Here is a 17,354-nt window from a genome sequence, read left to right on the forward strand (position 1 = left end):
AGCCACCCACTGCACCCACCCCATCCTCCACAACACTCCCTGCCCCCACGCCCACACCACAGAGCACCCGAGAGCAGACCCCCCCACACTTTTCTTTGAAATAAATGGCAATGTTGTTTCAAACAAAACAGTGCAACCTTATTATTCACAGAAGAAAAGGGGGGAACTATGTACATGGGGGGGCAGCTACTAAAACAGGGGTCCAACAAAAACTATTTACAAATGGGGGAATATGTACAAAGGAGGGGGGGCCACATCCTCGGCCCCGCACCCTAATGTCCAGCACCCGGTGTTGGGGGGCGCAACCCACGTCTCGGCTGGAGCCCTGGTTGAGGCTGGGTGGGGGCCGGGAGAACCGGCAAATACGGCCGGCCGGTGTCCGCAGGCCCATGGTCCCCCTCGGCGGCAGGCCCCAGGGTGGCAGACGGTGGAGGGAAGGCAGGTTGAGCGGCGGGCAGAGCGATGGGCGGTGCAGTGGGGGGGCCAGGTGCTGCGCAATGCAGTCAAAAGTGCGCATGAAGGCCCCCCAAGCCTCTTGGTGCCAGGCCAGCGCTTGCTCCTGGAGCTCTAGCCGCTGCTCCTCCACCCGCAGGCGCCGCTCCGACACCTCCAGCTGACAGCGGAGGGTCGCGAGCAGCTGGGGGTCCGTGGCCGTCCGCGGGTGGCTCCTCCGTCGGCCTTGTCGTGGGGCTGGTTGGTGCTCCGCTGAGGGGCTGGCCTGCTGGGATGGCCCCGGTGGGTTCTCCGGGACCACAGACACCTCGCCAGTGCCCTCTGGGCCCTCCGATGGTGCAGCTGCGGAACAAGAGTGGAGACAGCCGTTAGTGTGGGCCTTGACCTGTGGCCCTTGTCCCCCAACCCCTCTGCTGCTGGTTCCCCATCCCTGTCCCCCAGAGATGCTGCTGCTGCTGCTGCTGCTGATGGGTGTCCCACCACCCCCACCCGCCGGGGAACCCTAGGTTCTGCTCCCCCCATCCCCAGGGATGGGACATGGCGCTGTCCTGCTGGGGGGCAGGGGCTGATGCACTCTTCTGAGGGACATGCCACTGCTGTCCTTGGGGCCACGGTCATCTGGGCGTGTGGAGGGCCCTGGTCATGTCTCTTGTCCCCGCCCCTTAACCCCGGGGGGTGTGCACCGGGGGGGGGTACATACCTGACGGTCCGCTCCCACGTTCAGGGGACACCCAATGGGCGGACGCCGTGCTGGAGCTGCGGGATGGGAGGGTGATATGGAGCCCCCCGTTGCTGGAGGAATCCCCCTCTTCCTCCTCTGGCGTCCCAGGGGTGGGCTCCTGCGGGGGCCCTGGGGTGCAGGGCTTGCCTCCAGGGCGGACTCCATCGCCGGGGCCTGCTGGGGCTCGTCGGCCGAGGTGTTAAGAGTTGCTGTGGGGGAGGAGGTGTACCGGGGGCCCAGGATGGCCTTGAGCTCCCTGTAAAAGGGGCAAATGGCGGGGGTGGCCCCAGATCAGCTGGCCACATCCCGGGCCTGGGTGTAACCCTGCCGCAGCTCCTTGACCTTACTCCTGACGTGGTCAGGAGTGCGGGCAGGGTGACCCCGGGCAGCCAGGCCCTCGGCCAGCCGAGCAAACGCATCCACGTTCCGCCTCTTGCTCCCCATTACCTGGAGCACCTCCTCCTCGCCCCAGAGCCCCAGCAGGTCCCGGATCTCGGCCTCCGTCCAGGAGGGGCCCCGCTGCCTCTTCCACGCCTGGCTGCCAGCCTGGGAGCCCTGGCGGCGCTTGGGGGGCTGGCTGGCTGCCATGGGGTGCAGGATGGTGGCTTGGGGCTGCAGAGAGACGTGCAGGCTGTGCACGTGGCAGTGCTGCTGCCTGCACGAGCTCTCAGCTTCCTGCACAGGAAATAAGGGGGCGGGGAGCTTTAAGGGGCTGCTGCACCTGGTGACCATAGAGCTCAGGGGCTGGAGAGAGCATCTCTCAACCCCTCAGCTGATGGCTGCCATGGAGGACCCCGCTATTTCAATGTTGCGGGACGTGGATCGTTTACACACACCCTACTTCGACGTTCAGCGTCGAAGTAGGGCGCTATTCCCATCTCCTGATGGGGATAGCGACTTCGACGTCTCGCCGCCTTACGTCGATTTCAACTTCGAAATAGCGCTCGCCATGTGTAGATGCAAAGGGCGCTATTGCGAAGTTGGCACGGCTACTTCGAAGTAGCCAGCTCGTGTAGATGCAGCTTAGTATAGCACCTCATGATCCCAATGCAGCTGGAGTAGATTTCATCATCAGTGTTAACAGAACATTTTTTATTACTGATTTTAATGATATTCTGTTGGAGAATTTTGTTCTGTGAAGAATTAGCAGACTTATCAATGCAACATGAATGTCCTTAGAAAGTGAGCCAAAGTTTCTGCTATATTCACCATTTTGTTGTACTTCGTGATTTCTGTTTCAGGATTCATACTTCGAAAGAGTATGTATGTGCTTGGTTTTTGTCATGAGTTTATTTGGAATCTGCAAAGAGATATTTCAGCTCTTTCAACAGGTATATGTATATATATTACATGTTTTCATATTCAATTTATTTGACTTAATGTATTTGATATTAAAAACACAGCTGGATTTTTCTTTTATAAGAAGGGAAATCCTAACTCAGGATTATCCTCAAGAGATGTTAAAACTTAAGAAGAGAGAGAAAATATATTATGTAATATTTTAACAGTTCCATCCCTGTCAGTGTGCTAATTTTTTCTCTCATTTAAATCCTAGAAATTGAAGTACTTGTTGGATTGTTCTAATCTATTAGACTGGACAATTTATACTTCAAGCATAATTTTTGTATCTTCCTTATTTGTTAATACCCCAGTTGGCTTGCAGTGGGAATGTGGAGCAATTGCTGTGTATTTGTCTTGGATGAACTTCTTACTCTATCTTCAGAGGTAAAATTAGGTCCTGCTCCTACAGACATTTAGAAAATTAACATTTAATTCAGTAGGAGTAATCTCATGGTAAAATCATAATACAGGGTGAACCTTTCTCATCCAGCATCCTCTGGACCCAACAGGTGCTGAATGAGAGAATTTGCCAAACCATGGGAAGTCAGTATTCTCTAGCAGCATTACCAACACTTCCACTGCTTACTAGGCTCTTAGCAGACATTTAGGGATAAATTAGAGTTAAATAACAGCACAGAGCACTGAGAGCCAGGACCAGTGGCTGTAAACACACTTTCTCGGACCACAGGAATCTTGGCCACATGCATATGCAGGCATCTGGCTAACTAAAATCATGCCAGACTGCAGATGTTGCCGGACAAGAGAGTGCCGGATTAGAGAGATTCAACTTGTACATCCATGTTTGCAGGATTAGACATACGCTAAGGATCTACACTTTAGTTACTGCAGCAACTCAGCAATGGTGGTGCATGGCTATAGCATAGATGCTCCCTATGTCAATAGAATTTTTTGCCTGTCTCTTTGAGGGACAGTAGCTAGGGAATTCTTCTGTCAATGTAGGCACATCTATACCATTGTTTATCTTAACCTAACTGTCTTGCCCAATTTATAAAACTATTCACAGCCCTGAGCAACAAAGCTGGGTTAATCCAGTTTTTAAGTATGGACTAGGCCTAAGTAGGCCTCAGGATCACACAAGAAGTCCATAGGTGAGACTGGTACCCTACCTGCTCAGACAGCTTTCTTTCCCTCAGAGCACTTTTGGTTCCATATGCCAGCAGAAGCCTTTAGGTACCATGTACCTCTGTTGCCCAACACGGCAGCGTCCAATAGGAATTCAAAGCTCGCCACACTCGTGGTTGTCACCTTCCCATATACATCACATTATATTATACAAAGCTTTATTAAATGGTATAAGAAAAATAAATACCTTCTGGCCTTTGAATTCACACAAAACTGTGAGATGATGTAATAATCACAGATACAAGTGCGGCAACATGGCTCATTGCAGCAAAAAAAGCCCAACTGCAGAATGGCTTTGAAGCCTGCATAGGCTGTGACAACCACCCCCGGCGGCAATGGGAGTGGTTCAGCTCCAGCTGTTCCTTGCAAGCAGAGGATGTGATACCAAAGCCACATCCTTGCCATGCCCTGCAGGGCTCCCTTTCAGTGCAGACGGCGTCAGTGCCTGCAGGGGTTCCCTGCTGGCTGGCAGGCTGCCTTGCCTGTGTGAGTGCAGGAATGAATCAGGCCGCTTTTGGGGCAGTTCAAGGCAAGAGCGTGGGTCAGTGTCTACAAACGCACATTGGGTATGTGCAGGAACATGTATGAGTGTCTGACTTCGGCAGGAGTGCATCTAAGGGTTGGGAGTGTTGCACCTGTGCTAATCATCTTGAGCACGTGTGAGGAATTCAAAGAATTATTATTTCTTATGAGGAAGGTATGTGGGCATTTGCCACAACAGAGTGTCCTATTTGTTGCTTGTGATGAGTAACAAACATATTGGACACCGGGGGCCTAACATAACAGGCCTGACTTTTGTCTCAGTTTCTTCATTTACACTGGTGTGACTCCTTTGCCTTCGATGGAGTTACTCCTGATTAATATAATGTAAAACGGAAAAAGGTTTAGGTCTTCTGTTCCTAAAACGGCTCTTCGAAGCTAACCCATAATGTGTCATCACAGAAGTTCTAAAGGAAGAATTTTCCATCTGCCATGGCCTTTTTATGCTCCTGTTGCATGTCAAACAACTGTGAATTCACCCAGTGCAAGCTTTCTGTAAGGCATCAGTTAGTGCCCTGAGAGAACACCACTGAACACCCAGTGTACAGGCAGTTTGCAGGAGAGGGGAGGTGAAACAAAGTGTGGGAGGGGGCTGTCACAGGTAGGAGTGGGCAGTGCCATGGGGGATAGTGAAGAAGGGGTTGTAGGTAGCACTTCAGTGCACAGGGACTTGAAACAGTGGTTACATCATCAGCCCTCAAGGCTGTCTTTGTTACACTGGATTCTTTACCATTGTCCTGTGCAGCTCAAAATCAAGAGGCTACAAAGGTGCCTTAGAGCTATAGTAGCTTCTCCTTGACCTCAGTTGTGAGCTTTCGGTTGCGGATTTTACAGACATAGCACATTTCACCTCTGGTTGTGAAAGAAGAAAAATCTAAACTGGAGAGTTGCCTTATTTTCATGGTCCTTGTTCCTAGTGACTGAATTCTATTAAAAGACAACACACAAATGTCCAGTTTTCTAATATTACTTTTCCACGTAATCAGTTGCTGTGCATGATACGCCTGGGCTAGACTAGACATTCTCAGATGGGAGAGGAAGTGGTCTGATGAATGGGTGAGGAGGAAGCTGTAAGATAATAATTTTTCAATGTAAACGTGATCTGCCATATAAAACATTTGAGAAGCCCTGTTCTAAATTTGTGACAAACTGGACCTCTTCCACATTTGTGTGCATGAAATTAGAAAAATGTACTGACCATTTAAAAATCTTTCCGAAAAGCAAAATATTAGCCATAGCAGATGCTTTAGGGTTGTGCTCTGCCTTACAAACATGGCAGGAAAAGTAGCTGGTTACCATATTCAGTTGTGGTTAATTTTTACCTACAATCATTTCCTTAGATTTGAAAGCTATGGAATCTACATTGTAATGTTCTGGGAAATTCTGCGGACTTTGCTTCGGATTGCTGTTGTGTTCTTTTTCCTGATATTGGCCTTTGGACTCAGCTTCTTTGTCCTTTTGTGCTCACAGGTAAGATTGGTGGCATAGTTATTTGTTGTCATTGTTAATAATCCCCTTTGTTAATAATCCTCCCCCCAGACCCATACATTTACTACATAGAATTGATGAGGTGATTTAATGGCGAAAATTAGGACAATTTGCAATGTAGTGAAAAATCTTTATTATAATTCACAAAGGCTGTGTCTACACTAGGAACTAACTTCAAAGTTAACCTCAAAGTTAGGCACTACTTTGAAGTAGCCAGCAGAGAGTCTACACACATTTTCCCTTACTTCAAAGTTAATTTTAACGTAGGGAGCCCAACTCTGAAGTCCTTACTCCATTCCTGGGAATGGGGTAGTGCCCTACTTCAAAGTTCAACTTTGAAGTAGGGTGTGAGTAGACGCCCAACTTTGAAGTTGATTACTTTGAAGTTGCACTTCAAAGTAAGCAACTTTGAATTTATTTTTGTAGTGTAGACACAGCCAAACTGTACCAAAAGGTGTTACTACTTTTTTTTTCCTTTCAAAGACAATACAGAAAGATAGAGTGAGACGTGGGCTCCCACAACATTAGGATCCTCTTGCACAGATCTTCCCCAAGAACTGGGACAAGGAGCTCTCTGGACTGTCGGCATTAGTTTTTAATATTCTGGGAAGTTCCAGAGAATTAGAAAAGTGCTGAGATACCAGTATTCGCAATAGGAGGAACAGAGTGACCTAGATAATTATACCTTGAGACTGATCTCAGGTAAAATAATGGAAAGGCTGATAATTGACTCTGTCAATTAAGAACTGAAGTACGGTAAAATAATTAATACTAATTAACAGGGTTGTATGGGAATTACTGTTGATCTTTTTTAATGAACTTGGAATCATTTTTACAGGAGATTAAAAGTTTGGTTGATAAAGGGATATGTGTTGACATAAAAGACTTGTACATGGCACTTGACATAGTATCCTGTGCAGCAGAAAACTCAAATTCCACTGCCGGAAACCCTTTACACCTTGTTCTCTCCAATCAGACATAAATCCGCTCCTTAATTCCATCATTCCTGTTTGAATCACTTGGTATGGTCTTTAGGACAATAGTTTTTGCAAGGCTGAATGATCAACAGAGCTGCACTAGTTTACGTCAGTAGATTTGCTCTTCTCCATTTTGTATTGGTAAATTTTACCGATTTGTGTGGAGATTTTACATAAGGCCACAACCAGTATTCATGATTGAGAATCTGAAGGAAAAAAAAAAGATGTTACATTACAGATTTTAAAATTTTGCATGTTTACATTGCCTTTGTTGTTTCTTTTTTTCAGCACCATTACAAGACTCCACTACTTTCTGTAATGCAGACATTTGCTATGATGTTGGGGGATATTAATTATCACGAGGCTTTTCTTGATCCACTGCTAAGTGATAGGTTGCCCTATCCATTCCTGAGTTATGCAGTTCTCATTGTCTTCACCCTGCTTATTCCAATTCTTCTTATGAACTTGCTGGTAAGTATTTCACTGAGTACAATATGGAGATTTATGAACATAGCTGTTCATACACACTGTTATTGGATGGGATAATGTATGTATATGTGTGCTGATTTATAGTAAATGCTGTTCATTAGGTAGCAACATGACTTTTTTTTTAATAAGACATTAGCTGTGTCTACACGTGCACGCTACTTCGAAGTAGCGGCACTAACTTCGAAATAGCGCCCGTCGTGGCTACACGCGTCGGGCACTATTTCGAAGTTAACTTCGACGTTAGGCGGCGAGACGTCGAAGTCGCTAACCTCATGCGGGGATCGGAATAGCGCCCTACTTCGACGTTCAACGTCGAAGTAGGGACCGTGTAGACGATCCGCGTCCCGCAACGTCGAAATTGCCGGGTCCTCCATGGTGGCCATCAGCTGGGGGGTTGAGAGATGCTCTCTCTCCAGCCCCTGCGGGGCTCTATGGTCACCGTGGGCAGCAGCCCTTAGCCCAGGACTTCTGGCTGCTGCTGCGGCAGCTGGGGATCCATGCTACAGGCACAGGGTCTGCAACCAGTTGTCGGCTCTGTGTATCTTGTGTTGTTTAGTGCAGCTGTGTCTGGGAGGGGCCCTTTAAGGGAGCGGCTTGCTGTTGAGTCCGCCCTGTGACCCTGTCTGCAGCTGTGCCTGGCACCCTTATTTCGATGTGTGCTACTTTGGCGTGTAGATGTACCCTCGCAGCGCCTATTTCGATGTGGTGCCGTGCAACGTCGAAGTTGAACATCGACGTTGCCAGCCCTGGAGGACGTGTAGACGTTATTCATCGAAATAGCCTATTTCAATGTTGCTACATCGAAATAAGCTATTTCGATGTTGGCTTCACGTGTAGACGTAGCCATTGTCTAATTGTCTTTTTTAATAACCCTTTTGTCTTTCTGTGGTTCTCTTTTCTCCATTTTTCCTCCATTTTGCTACCTAAACCAAGTATCTTTCAGTTATTATTAGAGAGCAATCTTACGCATTTATGTATTTAGAGCCAGACGATGATGTCCCTTGTGCAATCACCATGTATAATCATAATGTATAATGCAAAAAACTGGCCACATATGTGATCCCTCCCTCTAGTACTAGCCCCTATGCTGCAGAGACTGCTAGTTAGCTCCACCCCCCATACCCTTTGGAAGAAATTCACCTAACAGGTGACAGAGAAGGAAGCAGGGCCATGACCATCTTCCACCTGACAGAGCAAAGGAGCATGGAAAGCAGCCTTGTAGCAGCCCCTTTCCTATGTCCATGGAGAAACCCCGGCAGAGATTGTGCCTGTCTGAAGCAGAGACTATATGTAGATTACAGGAATTTGTTGGCAGAAGTTTGTGTCAGAAGATATCTTGCAATAAAACTTCGGTTGATAGCTCTCGTCCAGACCACAGGGTGTATCGAAAGAGTGATCCACTCTTATCGACAGAGATTGGCCAGGCTGCGTGGCTGCTCTGTCAGCAAAATGGCAACCTCTAACCATAGCATACAGGGGTGCGCTATGTTTTGGAGGCCTTTTCTGTCAGCAGAAGGCCCCCCAGAATGTCCAGACTGGTGTTTTGTTGACAAAGATCTGTCGACAGCAGCAGTCTTCCTTGTGGTGAGCAGGGCATGGCAGTTGACAAAGGTGCTATGGTCTGTTGACTTACTGTTGAGAGACAGTGCTTGATAATCTGGATGCTCTGGGTTTTGTGGACAAAATGGCCTTTTTGTTGACAAAACCCTTAATCTAGACATAGCCAGAGTCTGTCCCGTGCTCCTCCTGAAATGATGTGCCCCCCTGCAGGGCATAAAAGCTATTATCTAGCTCGGGTTCTCATGCTTCATTGTAACACAGCAGCCTGAGCCTCATCACCCTCAGAAAAGGGAGAGTGAGAAGTTGAAGCTAAAGCCCAAGGACTTCAGCCTCAGGCAAAGGGCCTGTAACTTGAGCGCTGCCATCCAGCACTGAAGCGCTCAGGCTTCAGTTTTGATCCTTGCTGGTGGGGATCAGGTTTTGGCTTCATCCCTTGGGCCCCAGCAAAGCTAAGTTAGCCCCTGGGGTCTCATTACAATAGGGTTATGACCCACTGTGTCCTAACCAACAGTTTAAGAACTGCTGATCTAGCCACTACTGTAGTAATTTACAGTTTGATATTTTTAAAGCTATATGTATGTGTACACATGCAGATACACAGACAGACAGACACACACACACACAATTTGCTTCAGCAAATCACAGTGAGTTGTATTAAATAAATGAACTACTTATCCCACCAGAAGTATTGTTGAATATTAAATGGTTGGACTGGTGTAAATAAAATGGATCAACCAACTGGAAATGTAGCAAAGAGAGAGAAAAATTTAATGCATCATCTTTGCCTATGCCGTATTAAACATGTTTGCTAGGAAATCAATTCCTGTGGACTGTGTTGAACGTCATGATACAAAGACTTTAATTATGGAGGATGTTGGCCTGATTCTGCTGTTGCAGTAATTGTAAGTTTTATGCTGACATCAATAGCAGCAATAAAGGGCCTTTAAAGAAGTGAATTAGTTTCAGAACAGTTCTTAGAAGTAGTTTAAAAGACCATCAATGATATGCAAATATAATTTCCTAAGAAAATGAAACAGGATTAAACATTTCATTTTCTAGATGATGGATTTTAAGTATGCACAAAACTTCTGTCTTTAGTGGTTAAGTGTTTTGCTGATACAATATGATTTAGCCAAAGAATTTTCAGTGCATAACACAAGTGAGGAATAAAATTTAAACCATCCAGTGTGAAAAATCAGGTAATTATGAACAGTTATTTGATTAGGTGTTTTATTTTTAGATTGGTTTGGCTGTTGGAGACATTGCTGAGGTGCAAAAATACGCCGCACTGAAAAGGATCGCAATGCAGGTTCGTAGTGTATGTTCAGCGTGTAAGGGAGTAAATAGCAGGTGTAATTGCTTAAGTATCACCTTGAAATAACTAGTTTGTTTATTGTTAATATTATTGGTCTCTCGTGAAGTGTATAGTATTTTCATTACTATGGTAAAACTATATTCAAACATCTCTGTAAACTAAGTAGGCTAACAAGTGCATTTCATCCTAAATTCTAGCTTTTAGTCATTTGTATCACTATAAAAATTCATTTAAGCTAAAAATGAATGGATAAGGCATGAAAAGTCAATTCAGCCAATTTCAGTTATGTGAACATAAAAACCAAAAATATTATATATAATTTTGGGGATTTATTGCTTTCCCTTTATAGGGAGAATCTATTTAGCCTAACATGATTGTGGTAAGTGAAAAGGTAAAAAACACCAGCTCCAATGCAACATGTTTGTGTTCGCTTAATTGGTCAGAGGCTATGTATTAAGATATACTATATGGTAACCATTGACTAAGGGACTTACTTCAAGTGTATTCAAAGGTATTCAAAAGTATATTAGCACTTAACTCTCATTTGTGCATTTATAGAAACCTCACTAGGCAGATATCTGCATTTTTAGGTGCCTAAAATCCTTTCAGAATCTAGCCTTCAGGTCAGGGATCAGCAACCTTCATCTCAGCCCTCTGCTGCTCCCAGTGGCTGCAGGCAATAGGAACTGAGCTAAGTGCCTATGGACAGTAAGCATAAACAAAATGTCTCTCAGCCCACCAGCAAGTTACCCTGCTGGGCCGTGTGCTGAAGGTTGTCAGCCCCTGCCTTGGCGCTTGCTTACTGCATTTCTCAATTCACCAGTTTTGTTTGTTTTCAAATACTTCTTGACTTAAATGCTTGTACTCTGAGTAGCACATAGATCGTCTGCAAGTTTCCTCCACTTCACTATGTCTTGGGACAAAACTTCTACTTGACTCCAGGAGTACCCCAGTTGTAGTCCTTCAGTCTCAGTAGATATTCTCCACATCCTCCGAGGTCTTCCTCTTTTACATTTTCCAGGCGGTTTCCATCTGAGAGCTTGATGGATTATTCTGGATAATGGTTTTCTGAGAGTGTGGCCTAGCCATCCCCACTTTCTTCTCTTGATTTGAACATCAAGTGATTCCTGTCCTGCTCAGTTCCAAAGCTCTTCGTTTGTAACAAAGTCTTGCCATTTGATGTGAAGGATGTACCTCAGGCATCTGTTTTTGAATGTCTGAATGTCTGTAGATTGTGCTTTGAAGACGTTTTAGTACACAGGTCTCACATCCATACAAGAGTACACTCTTCACATTTGTGCTAAAGATCCACAGTTTTGTCTTTGCTTATTTGTGCATGCCATATGTGACGAAGAGTCTTAAATGCAGATGTTGCTTTCCCTATCCTGGCACTGATATCCTTGTCTGTTTCTCTGTCTCTGCCCACAATACTCCCCAGTAGGTGAACTGCTCCACATCTTCAGGTTATACCCTCCTGGTGTGAACATATTAGTTTTGGTCTGGTTGATTCTCATTGTCTTGGTCTTTCCCTTGTTAGTGCTCAGTCCAGTCATTGAGGCAGTTTTGTGTAGTGTTACCTCTTCTTTCATGTCAGTGTGAAAGGAGGGTGACATTGATTTTGGTGGCAATGTCCTCTAGCTACTTCAAAAGTGTCCACTGAATGCCCCATTGATGGCCATCTGTTGTCCTGCTCATAATTCAGTCTGTGATCAGAAACGGGGAAGGTGGCAGCAGGCACCCTTTTCACAATCTTGAGAATATGCTGAAGGATTCTGTCAAGACACCAGCGTGAACAACTTGGCACGTTGAGGGTTCATATGTTGGACAGATCAGGTTAAATAGTTTTGGATGGGATGCCAGGGCATTGCAGTAGTTTGCACAAAGTGTTTCTATCAATGCTGTCAAAGGCTTTATTGAAGTCTTTGAATGTTATGTATGGTGGAGAGTTCCACTCAAGTGACTGTTCTGTGATCACTCTGAGAGTTGCTGTTTGGTCAGTACAAGACCTCTCGCTTTGGAAGCTGGCCTGTTCTTCCCTGAGCTGTGTATTGATTTCTGTCTTCATTGTCTCCAAGAGAATCCTGTTGAACCCTTTTCCTGGAATAGACAGTAAAGTGATGCCCCTCCAGTTCTTGCATTCCTTCAGGTTGCCGTTCTTTGGAAGCTTGATGAGGTAGCAGTATTTCCAGTCCTGTGGGATCTCCTCAGTGTCCCACAGTTTCCCCAAAAGATTATACATCATGTTGACCGGTGTCTCACTACCTGCCTTGCTAACAAACCCAAGTGAGCAGCTCAGCAGATGGCAGGAACACTTTGAAGAGCTACTGAACTGCTCTCCCCACATGGAACCTCAGAAGTTACCACCTGCAAATATACCACTGCAAATTAACAGCAGCAGACCTCCAAAGAAAAATCAGAAAAGCCGTTGCCCATCTGAAAAGCAGAAAAGCACCTGATCCAGACAACATCCCCACAGAAGCAATCAAGTCAGGTAGTGAGACATCAGTCAACATGATGTATAATCTTCAAATACTTCACAAGCCGTATTTGTACAAATATTGCAGAAATGTGCAGTATTTGAATACAGGGATGCGTAGGGTCACAGCCAGGACTTAGAAGGGCTGGGGAAGTGTACGCCATCAAACTTCAACAAAGTCTCTAAGCTCAGTAGAAGATCACGAAAGAAAAGACAACTAAACCTTCCGCCCCAACTGGCCTCAGCTGTTAGTCCTCTTCCTCACAGAGAGGTTTCTCTGGCACCCTTGTTCAGAGACCCTTGGGGTAGGTCTGTCTTCTCCCTAGTCTCCTCCCATTTGATCTGAATGGCTCCCTTTTAAGCTTCTTCTCACGCTGTAGCATGATCTAGTGTTATCTGTTAACCCCTTCAGGGACAGGGCAAAGTTTGTATACCCCATCACAGATGGATTCATTACTCAGCAGCAGTGTAAAAAGGCCAGTAGAGCCTTGAACTGAGTCAGGAGAGAACTCCTATTGCTTTTACATGAGGCAGATTGGGCTACCCTTTGGATGTCCTACCATAGGTCCATGCCTCCTGCATTGCAGGGCATCATAATACCCACTTCAACTGCCGAATGGTCTCAGATCTACCACTGTGACAAATACCCAGCCGCCATCCTATTGAAGAATCTCTCCTAATACATATTATTATCAATCCTACAAACTCAACTTCTTTGAGCAATGCATATCATCTCCAATCTAACATGACATCTGCACAGTCCTCCCCGAATCCCATGGTAACCCTTAATATCAGTTTCTCTATCTTAACTATTGATATCACCAGAGTTTCTGAGAGCCTTGATGTGTTTACATTTACAATACCACTGCAAAACAGGGAATTACTGTTGTTCCTGTTCTGAAGATGGAGAACTGTGGCACAGACAGTAAGTGACTAGCCAATGTCACACATTGTGGTCAAGCAGGAGATTCAGGTCCCTGAAGTTTGTGTACAGAACTCTAGGGACAAAGCCATCCAATCTCTCCCTGAGCTTTGAGACTGAGCACTACAAACTGTGTTGGACTCCAGATGTTTCCCTACCCACCCTGCATCTACTAAACAAGTGTCTCCAGTGACTTTTTTATCCTTTCTCCAGAAATATTTTACCTCTGCATTGTTTTGCTGTGACTAACATGTGTTTTTCCTCTTTTGGGCCGTAACAAACCAGCCTTATATTTACTACTTTGGATGAAATGTCTGAATCTCACAACAGTGAAGCAAAGGTTTGCTTTTACCCATTACCAGAACAAGTAGGATGCTGGTGAGATGAAGGGCATTTGCATCATCTGAATCATGTATTTTGATCTAAAGAGCATTGTGTTCTGCTGTGGCAATTACTAATCTAAATGCAAAAATTATGTTTAGGTCAATCTTCACACAAATTTAGAGAAGAAGCTACCGTACTGGTTCCTAAGTCGAGTGGACCAGGAATCAATCACTGTGTATCCTAACAGGCCAAGATATTGTGGATTTATGGTAAGTTGCTGTTTCCTACAATATCATGCTAACATTCACAGGGGGCTCTGTTTTTCAAAGACTGAATGCAACAGGACTGTGGCCATTAACTTTGCTGGGTGCAGGATGTGGACCAGAGAACACACTGTTGCCCTCATTAAAGTTAATGGCAAAATCTTAACTGGAAGGAAGAGTAGGCCTCCAACTCTCCACAACAAAAATAATCAATAACTTTTAAAAAATGAAGTTGTGATTAAGCAATTATAATTGGTCATGAGTTTTCAAGGAACTGTAACTATGTGAGAAGCTTGACAGAGAAAGACAAAGAAATATTTAGTAAAATAATGTAGTTCAAACTGGAGGAATAATTTGATGACCTGGAAGACAGAATACGTTTTTTGCAGACCTTGGGAGAACAGGTTTTTTTGCTGACAAAGTGAATCTGGCTGTTTTCATTTTCTAAGCCAAAGTTAAGAAGGGTGCTAAAGTACAGCTACATGCTACAAGCTGTAACTTTTACTCTGGGAAGGAGAGATTGCTGCCTCTCTTTGATTAATGTATGTATCTCTTAGGGTTTTGCACCTCATTGTAATGTCTGATATTTCTTTCTTATTTAGAGTGTTTTCAACTATTGCTTTGGTTGTGAAGACTCTGTCACAGATGCTCAGAGTACTGACACAGCTTTAGAATTGGAAATTTTGAAGCAGAAATACAGGTATTGATTTTTGTTTTATTTGTGCACTAGTAAGCAGAATCAGCATTGTGAATATATTTTCAGTTAATGCCAGGATCATAGCACTCACTCTTGTTTTTATGAAGCACAATTAAATCTGTCTAAGCTACTCATTGCATAATATCTAAATATTTCACAATATTTAATGCATTAAATACTTGGCAGATTTGTGAGGTAGTGAGGTCTTATTTCCCTCATTTTACAGGTGGGGAACTGTGGCACAGACACACTATGGTCTAGAATTTTTAATATATTTAGGTTTTTCTGCATTTAGCTTTGCAGCACGTAACTGATTTAGGAGCCCTAATCTCATTTAAAACTTGGGCCTAAATGACTTGCCAAAGGTGGCAGACTTGAATGCAGATCTTCCATCTTCTAGGCCAGTGATGCTCAGATCTCAGAAGGTCAGGACCCAAATTAGGAATCAAATTACCCAAAATCGCCTCAGTGGTGTGAATTTATTGTTTAATTTACTAAATACTTCCAATGAGAATTAATATATGTATATATAGTATTTTCACATAAAAATGACTGACCAAGTATTTTACAATTGGTTCAATAACTTAGACTGGTTAATTAAATCATAGTGTTTTAATATGTGCTGCAAAGAGCTTCTGGAGACACCGTAAAGAGACACTTGCAGTTCCTGAGCTTCAGTCTGAGTGTCGCTGTTCTATCACCAACCACTAATGGATATTTCAAAACACTCATTCAGTAACTCATGGGGAACAGTTTCTGGAAATGAGTGCCATTTTTGTAATTGTTTTTGTAAAAGAATACAAGATGTACATGTCTAATTCTGTTCTATAGGACTGAAACGAAGTCCTCAATAATGTCAGTTGTTGCTTTAGGCCAGATTTAGTTGGGCAGTAAAGTAAGCTGAGTGTTTTGGAAAATCCTCTAGGATTCTTTAAGCACCTAAGAACCTTTAAAAATCTGTCCACTTTTGCTTCAGGGGGACTACACTAATGAGTAACTAATGTGAATAGAAAGGGTTTGGTATGATCATGCACTGCAAGTAATAATTCTGCTTCAGGATGGGACAGACCTCTCTGGTCTTATATTTAAAATGTACAATTATATATCACTTTTCTTAAGGACTATGAGCTCAGTTTCCAATACAATATTCTTGAAATAGGCAAAGTTCCACAGCATGAGGTATTAAATATACTCTGGGGAACTTTTTTTTTCTTGGCAGAGAAGTGAATTTGATTCTCTAATGAGTGTTTTGCATTTAGAATGTTTATAATTCTAATAAACTTATGTTAAAAATAGATTATAAAATTTACTTTGTATACACTTTGTTTTAGGCTTAAGGATATGTCAACACTCTTGGAAAAACAGCATGAGCTCATTAAACTGATCATACAGAAAATGGAGATCATATCAGAGGCTGAGGATGAAGACAGTAATGATTTATTTCAACATAAATTTAGGAAACAGCAGTTAAAACACATGAACAGTAAATGGGATACTGTGTTAAAAGCTGTAAAATCAGAATGCCCGTAGCTCCAGCACAGCTAAAAACAACTGTTTCTGAATGTGAATGTCACATCACTTGTTACCTATAAAATTGCTTCACTTAGGGATGTCCTCTCCTCTAATGCCCATGTATAATATTAATGGGACTCACATCATGTGTGCAACTATAGCATGGATTCCTAATTCGGGTTTCCAGAAGTACAAGAAATCTCTTCTCTCTGTATGTAGTGACCTGGTTTGCCATTATGAAAACGTTTTTGATGCATTCAGAGCATACTAATTCCTATCATGACCTGATTTTCTAGAAAAGATAAATAAAGGAATCACTTTGGGTGCATCTACATTTGCATTCCTCTTTTGAAAGAGGTATGCAAATGAGAGAAAATGATAATGCAAATGAGGTATAAATGTGCCTATCTGACCACTTCATTTGCATATTCTTATTTCAAAAGAGCTTCTTTAGAAAGAAGAAAACCAGTGTAGACGCTGCTCTTTCGAAAGTAAACCCCATCTTCGAAAGAATCCTTCTTCCCTTTATTTAATGGGGAAAAGGATTCTTTCGAAGACGGGGTTTACTTTCAAAAGAGCAGCATCTACACTGGTTTCCTTCTTTCAAAAGAAGCTTTTTCAAAATAAGAATACACAAATGAGGTGTCAGATATGCAAATTTGTACCTCATTTGCATTTTCAATTTCCCTCATTTGCGAACCTCTTTTGAAAGAGGAGTGCAAGTGTAGACACAGCCTTTATGAAAAACAATTTAATATAAAACAAGAAGCTGAACCAGACTGATTTTTTGGGACTTTTGACTGAGTAAGGACTGCAGGATCAGGCCCTGAAAGGTACAAAGTAACTGTAAGATTTTGAATCTGTTATGCAGCTGAAGGGCCAGATTCTGCCATCAGATATGGATTCAGGGATGTACGTGTAGCTGAATGCAGAATTTAGTGCTGTCAGTTGCTTTTTAGTACAGTTAAGGTTTGTCTGCATTGAAACTGGCCTGGTGCTTACCAGCACAGGTAGACAGATTCACTATGGCTGCTCCAGGTAGAGTGCTGAAAACAGCAGTGTGGTTGTGGCAACATGAGGGGTGGTTCAGGCCAGCTAAGTCCACACCTGCCTTACCCACTGGGTACCTCGCC

General features: G+C 43.9%; 1 protein-coding gene across 2 annotated transcripts in view; it reads left to right on the forward strand.

Annotated features, from left to right (window-relative positions):
* Positions 1-16,589, forward strand: part of TRPA1 (transient receptor potential cation channel subfamily A member 1) — a 76,205-nt gene extending 59,616 nt beyond the window's left edge. For both annotated transcript variants that reach the window (XM_074987083.1, XM_074987084.1), the window contains 8 exons: positions 2,416-2,505; positions 2,730-2,899; positions 5,539-5,668; positions 6,952-7,134; positions 9,953-10,021; positions 13,908-14,018; positions 14,615-14,712; positions 16,041-16,589. In XM_074987083.1, the coding sequence (XP_074843184.1) occupies positions 2,416-2,505; positions 2,730-2,899; positions 5,539-5,668; positions 6,952-7,134; positions 9,953-10,021; positions 13,908-14,018; positions 14,615-14,712; positions 16,041-16,239 (1,050 nt within the window). In that variant the 3' untranslated portion in view covers positions 16,240-16,589. The remainder of the gene's footprint in view (positions 1-2,415; positions 2,506-2,729; positions 2,900-5,538; positions 5,669-6,951; positions 7,135-9,952; positions 10,022-13,907; positions 14,019-14,614; positions 14,713-16,040) is intronic.
* Positions 16,590-17,354: the final 765 nt, after the last annotated feature.

This window comes from Carettochelys insculpta, chromosome 2 (genome assembly GCF_033958435.1).
Source record: "Carettochelys insculpta isolate YL-2023 chromosome 2, ASM3395843v1, whole genome shotgun sequence".
Taxonomy (NCBI): domain Eukaryota; kingdom Metazoa; phylum Chordata; order Testudines; family Carettochelyidae; genus Carettochelys; species Carettochelys insculpta.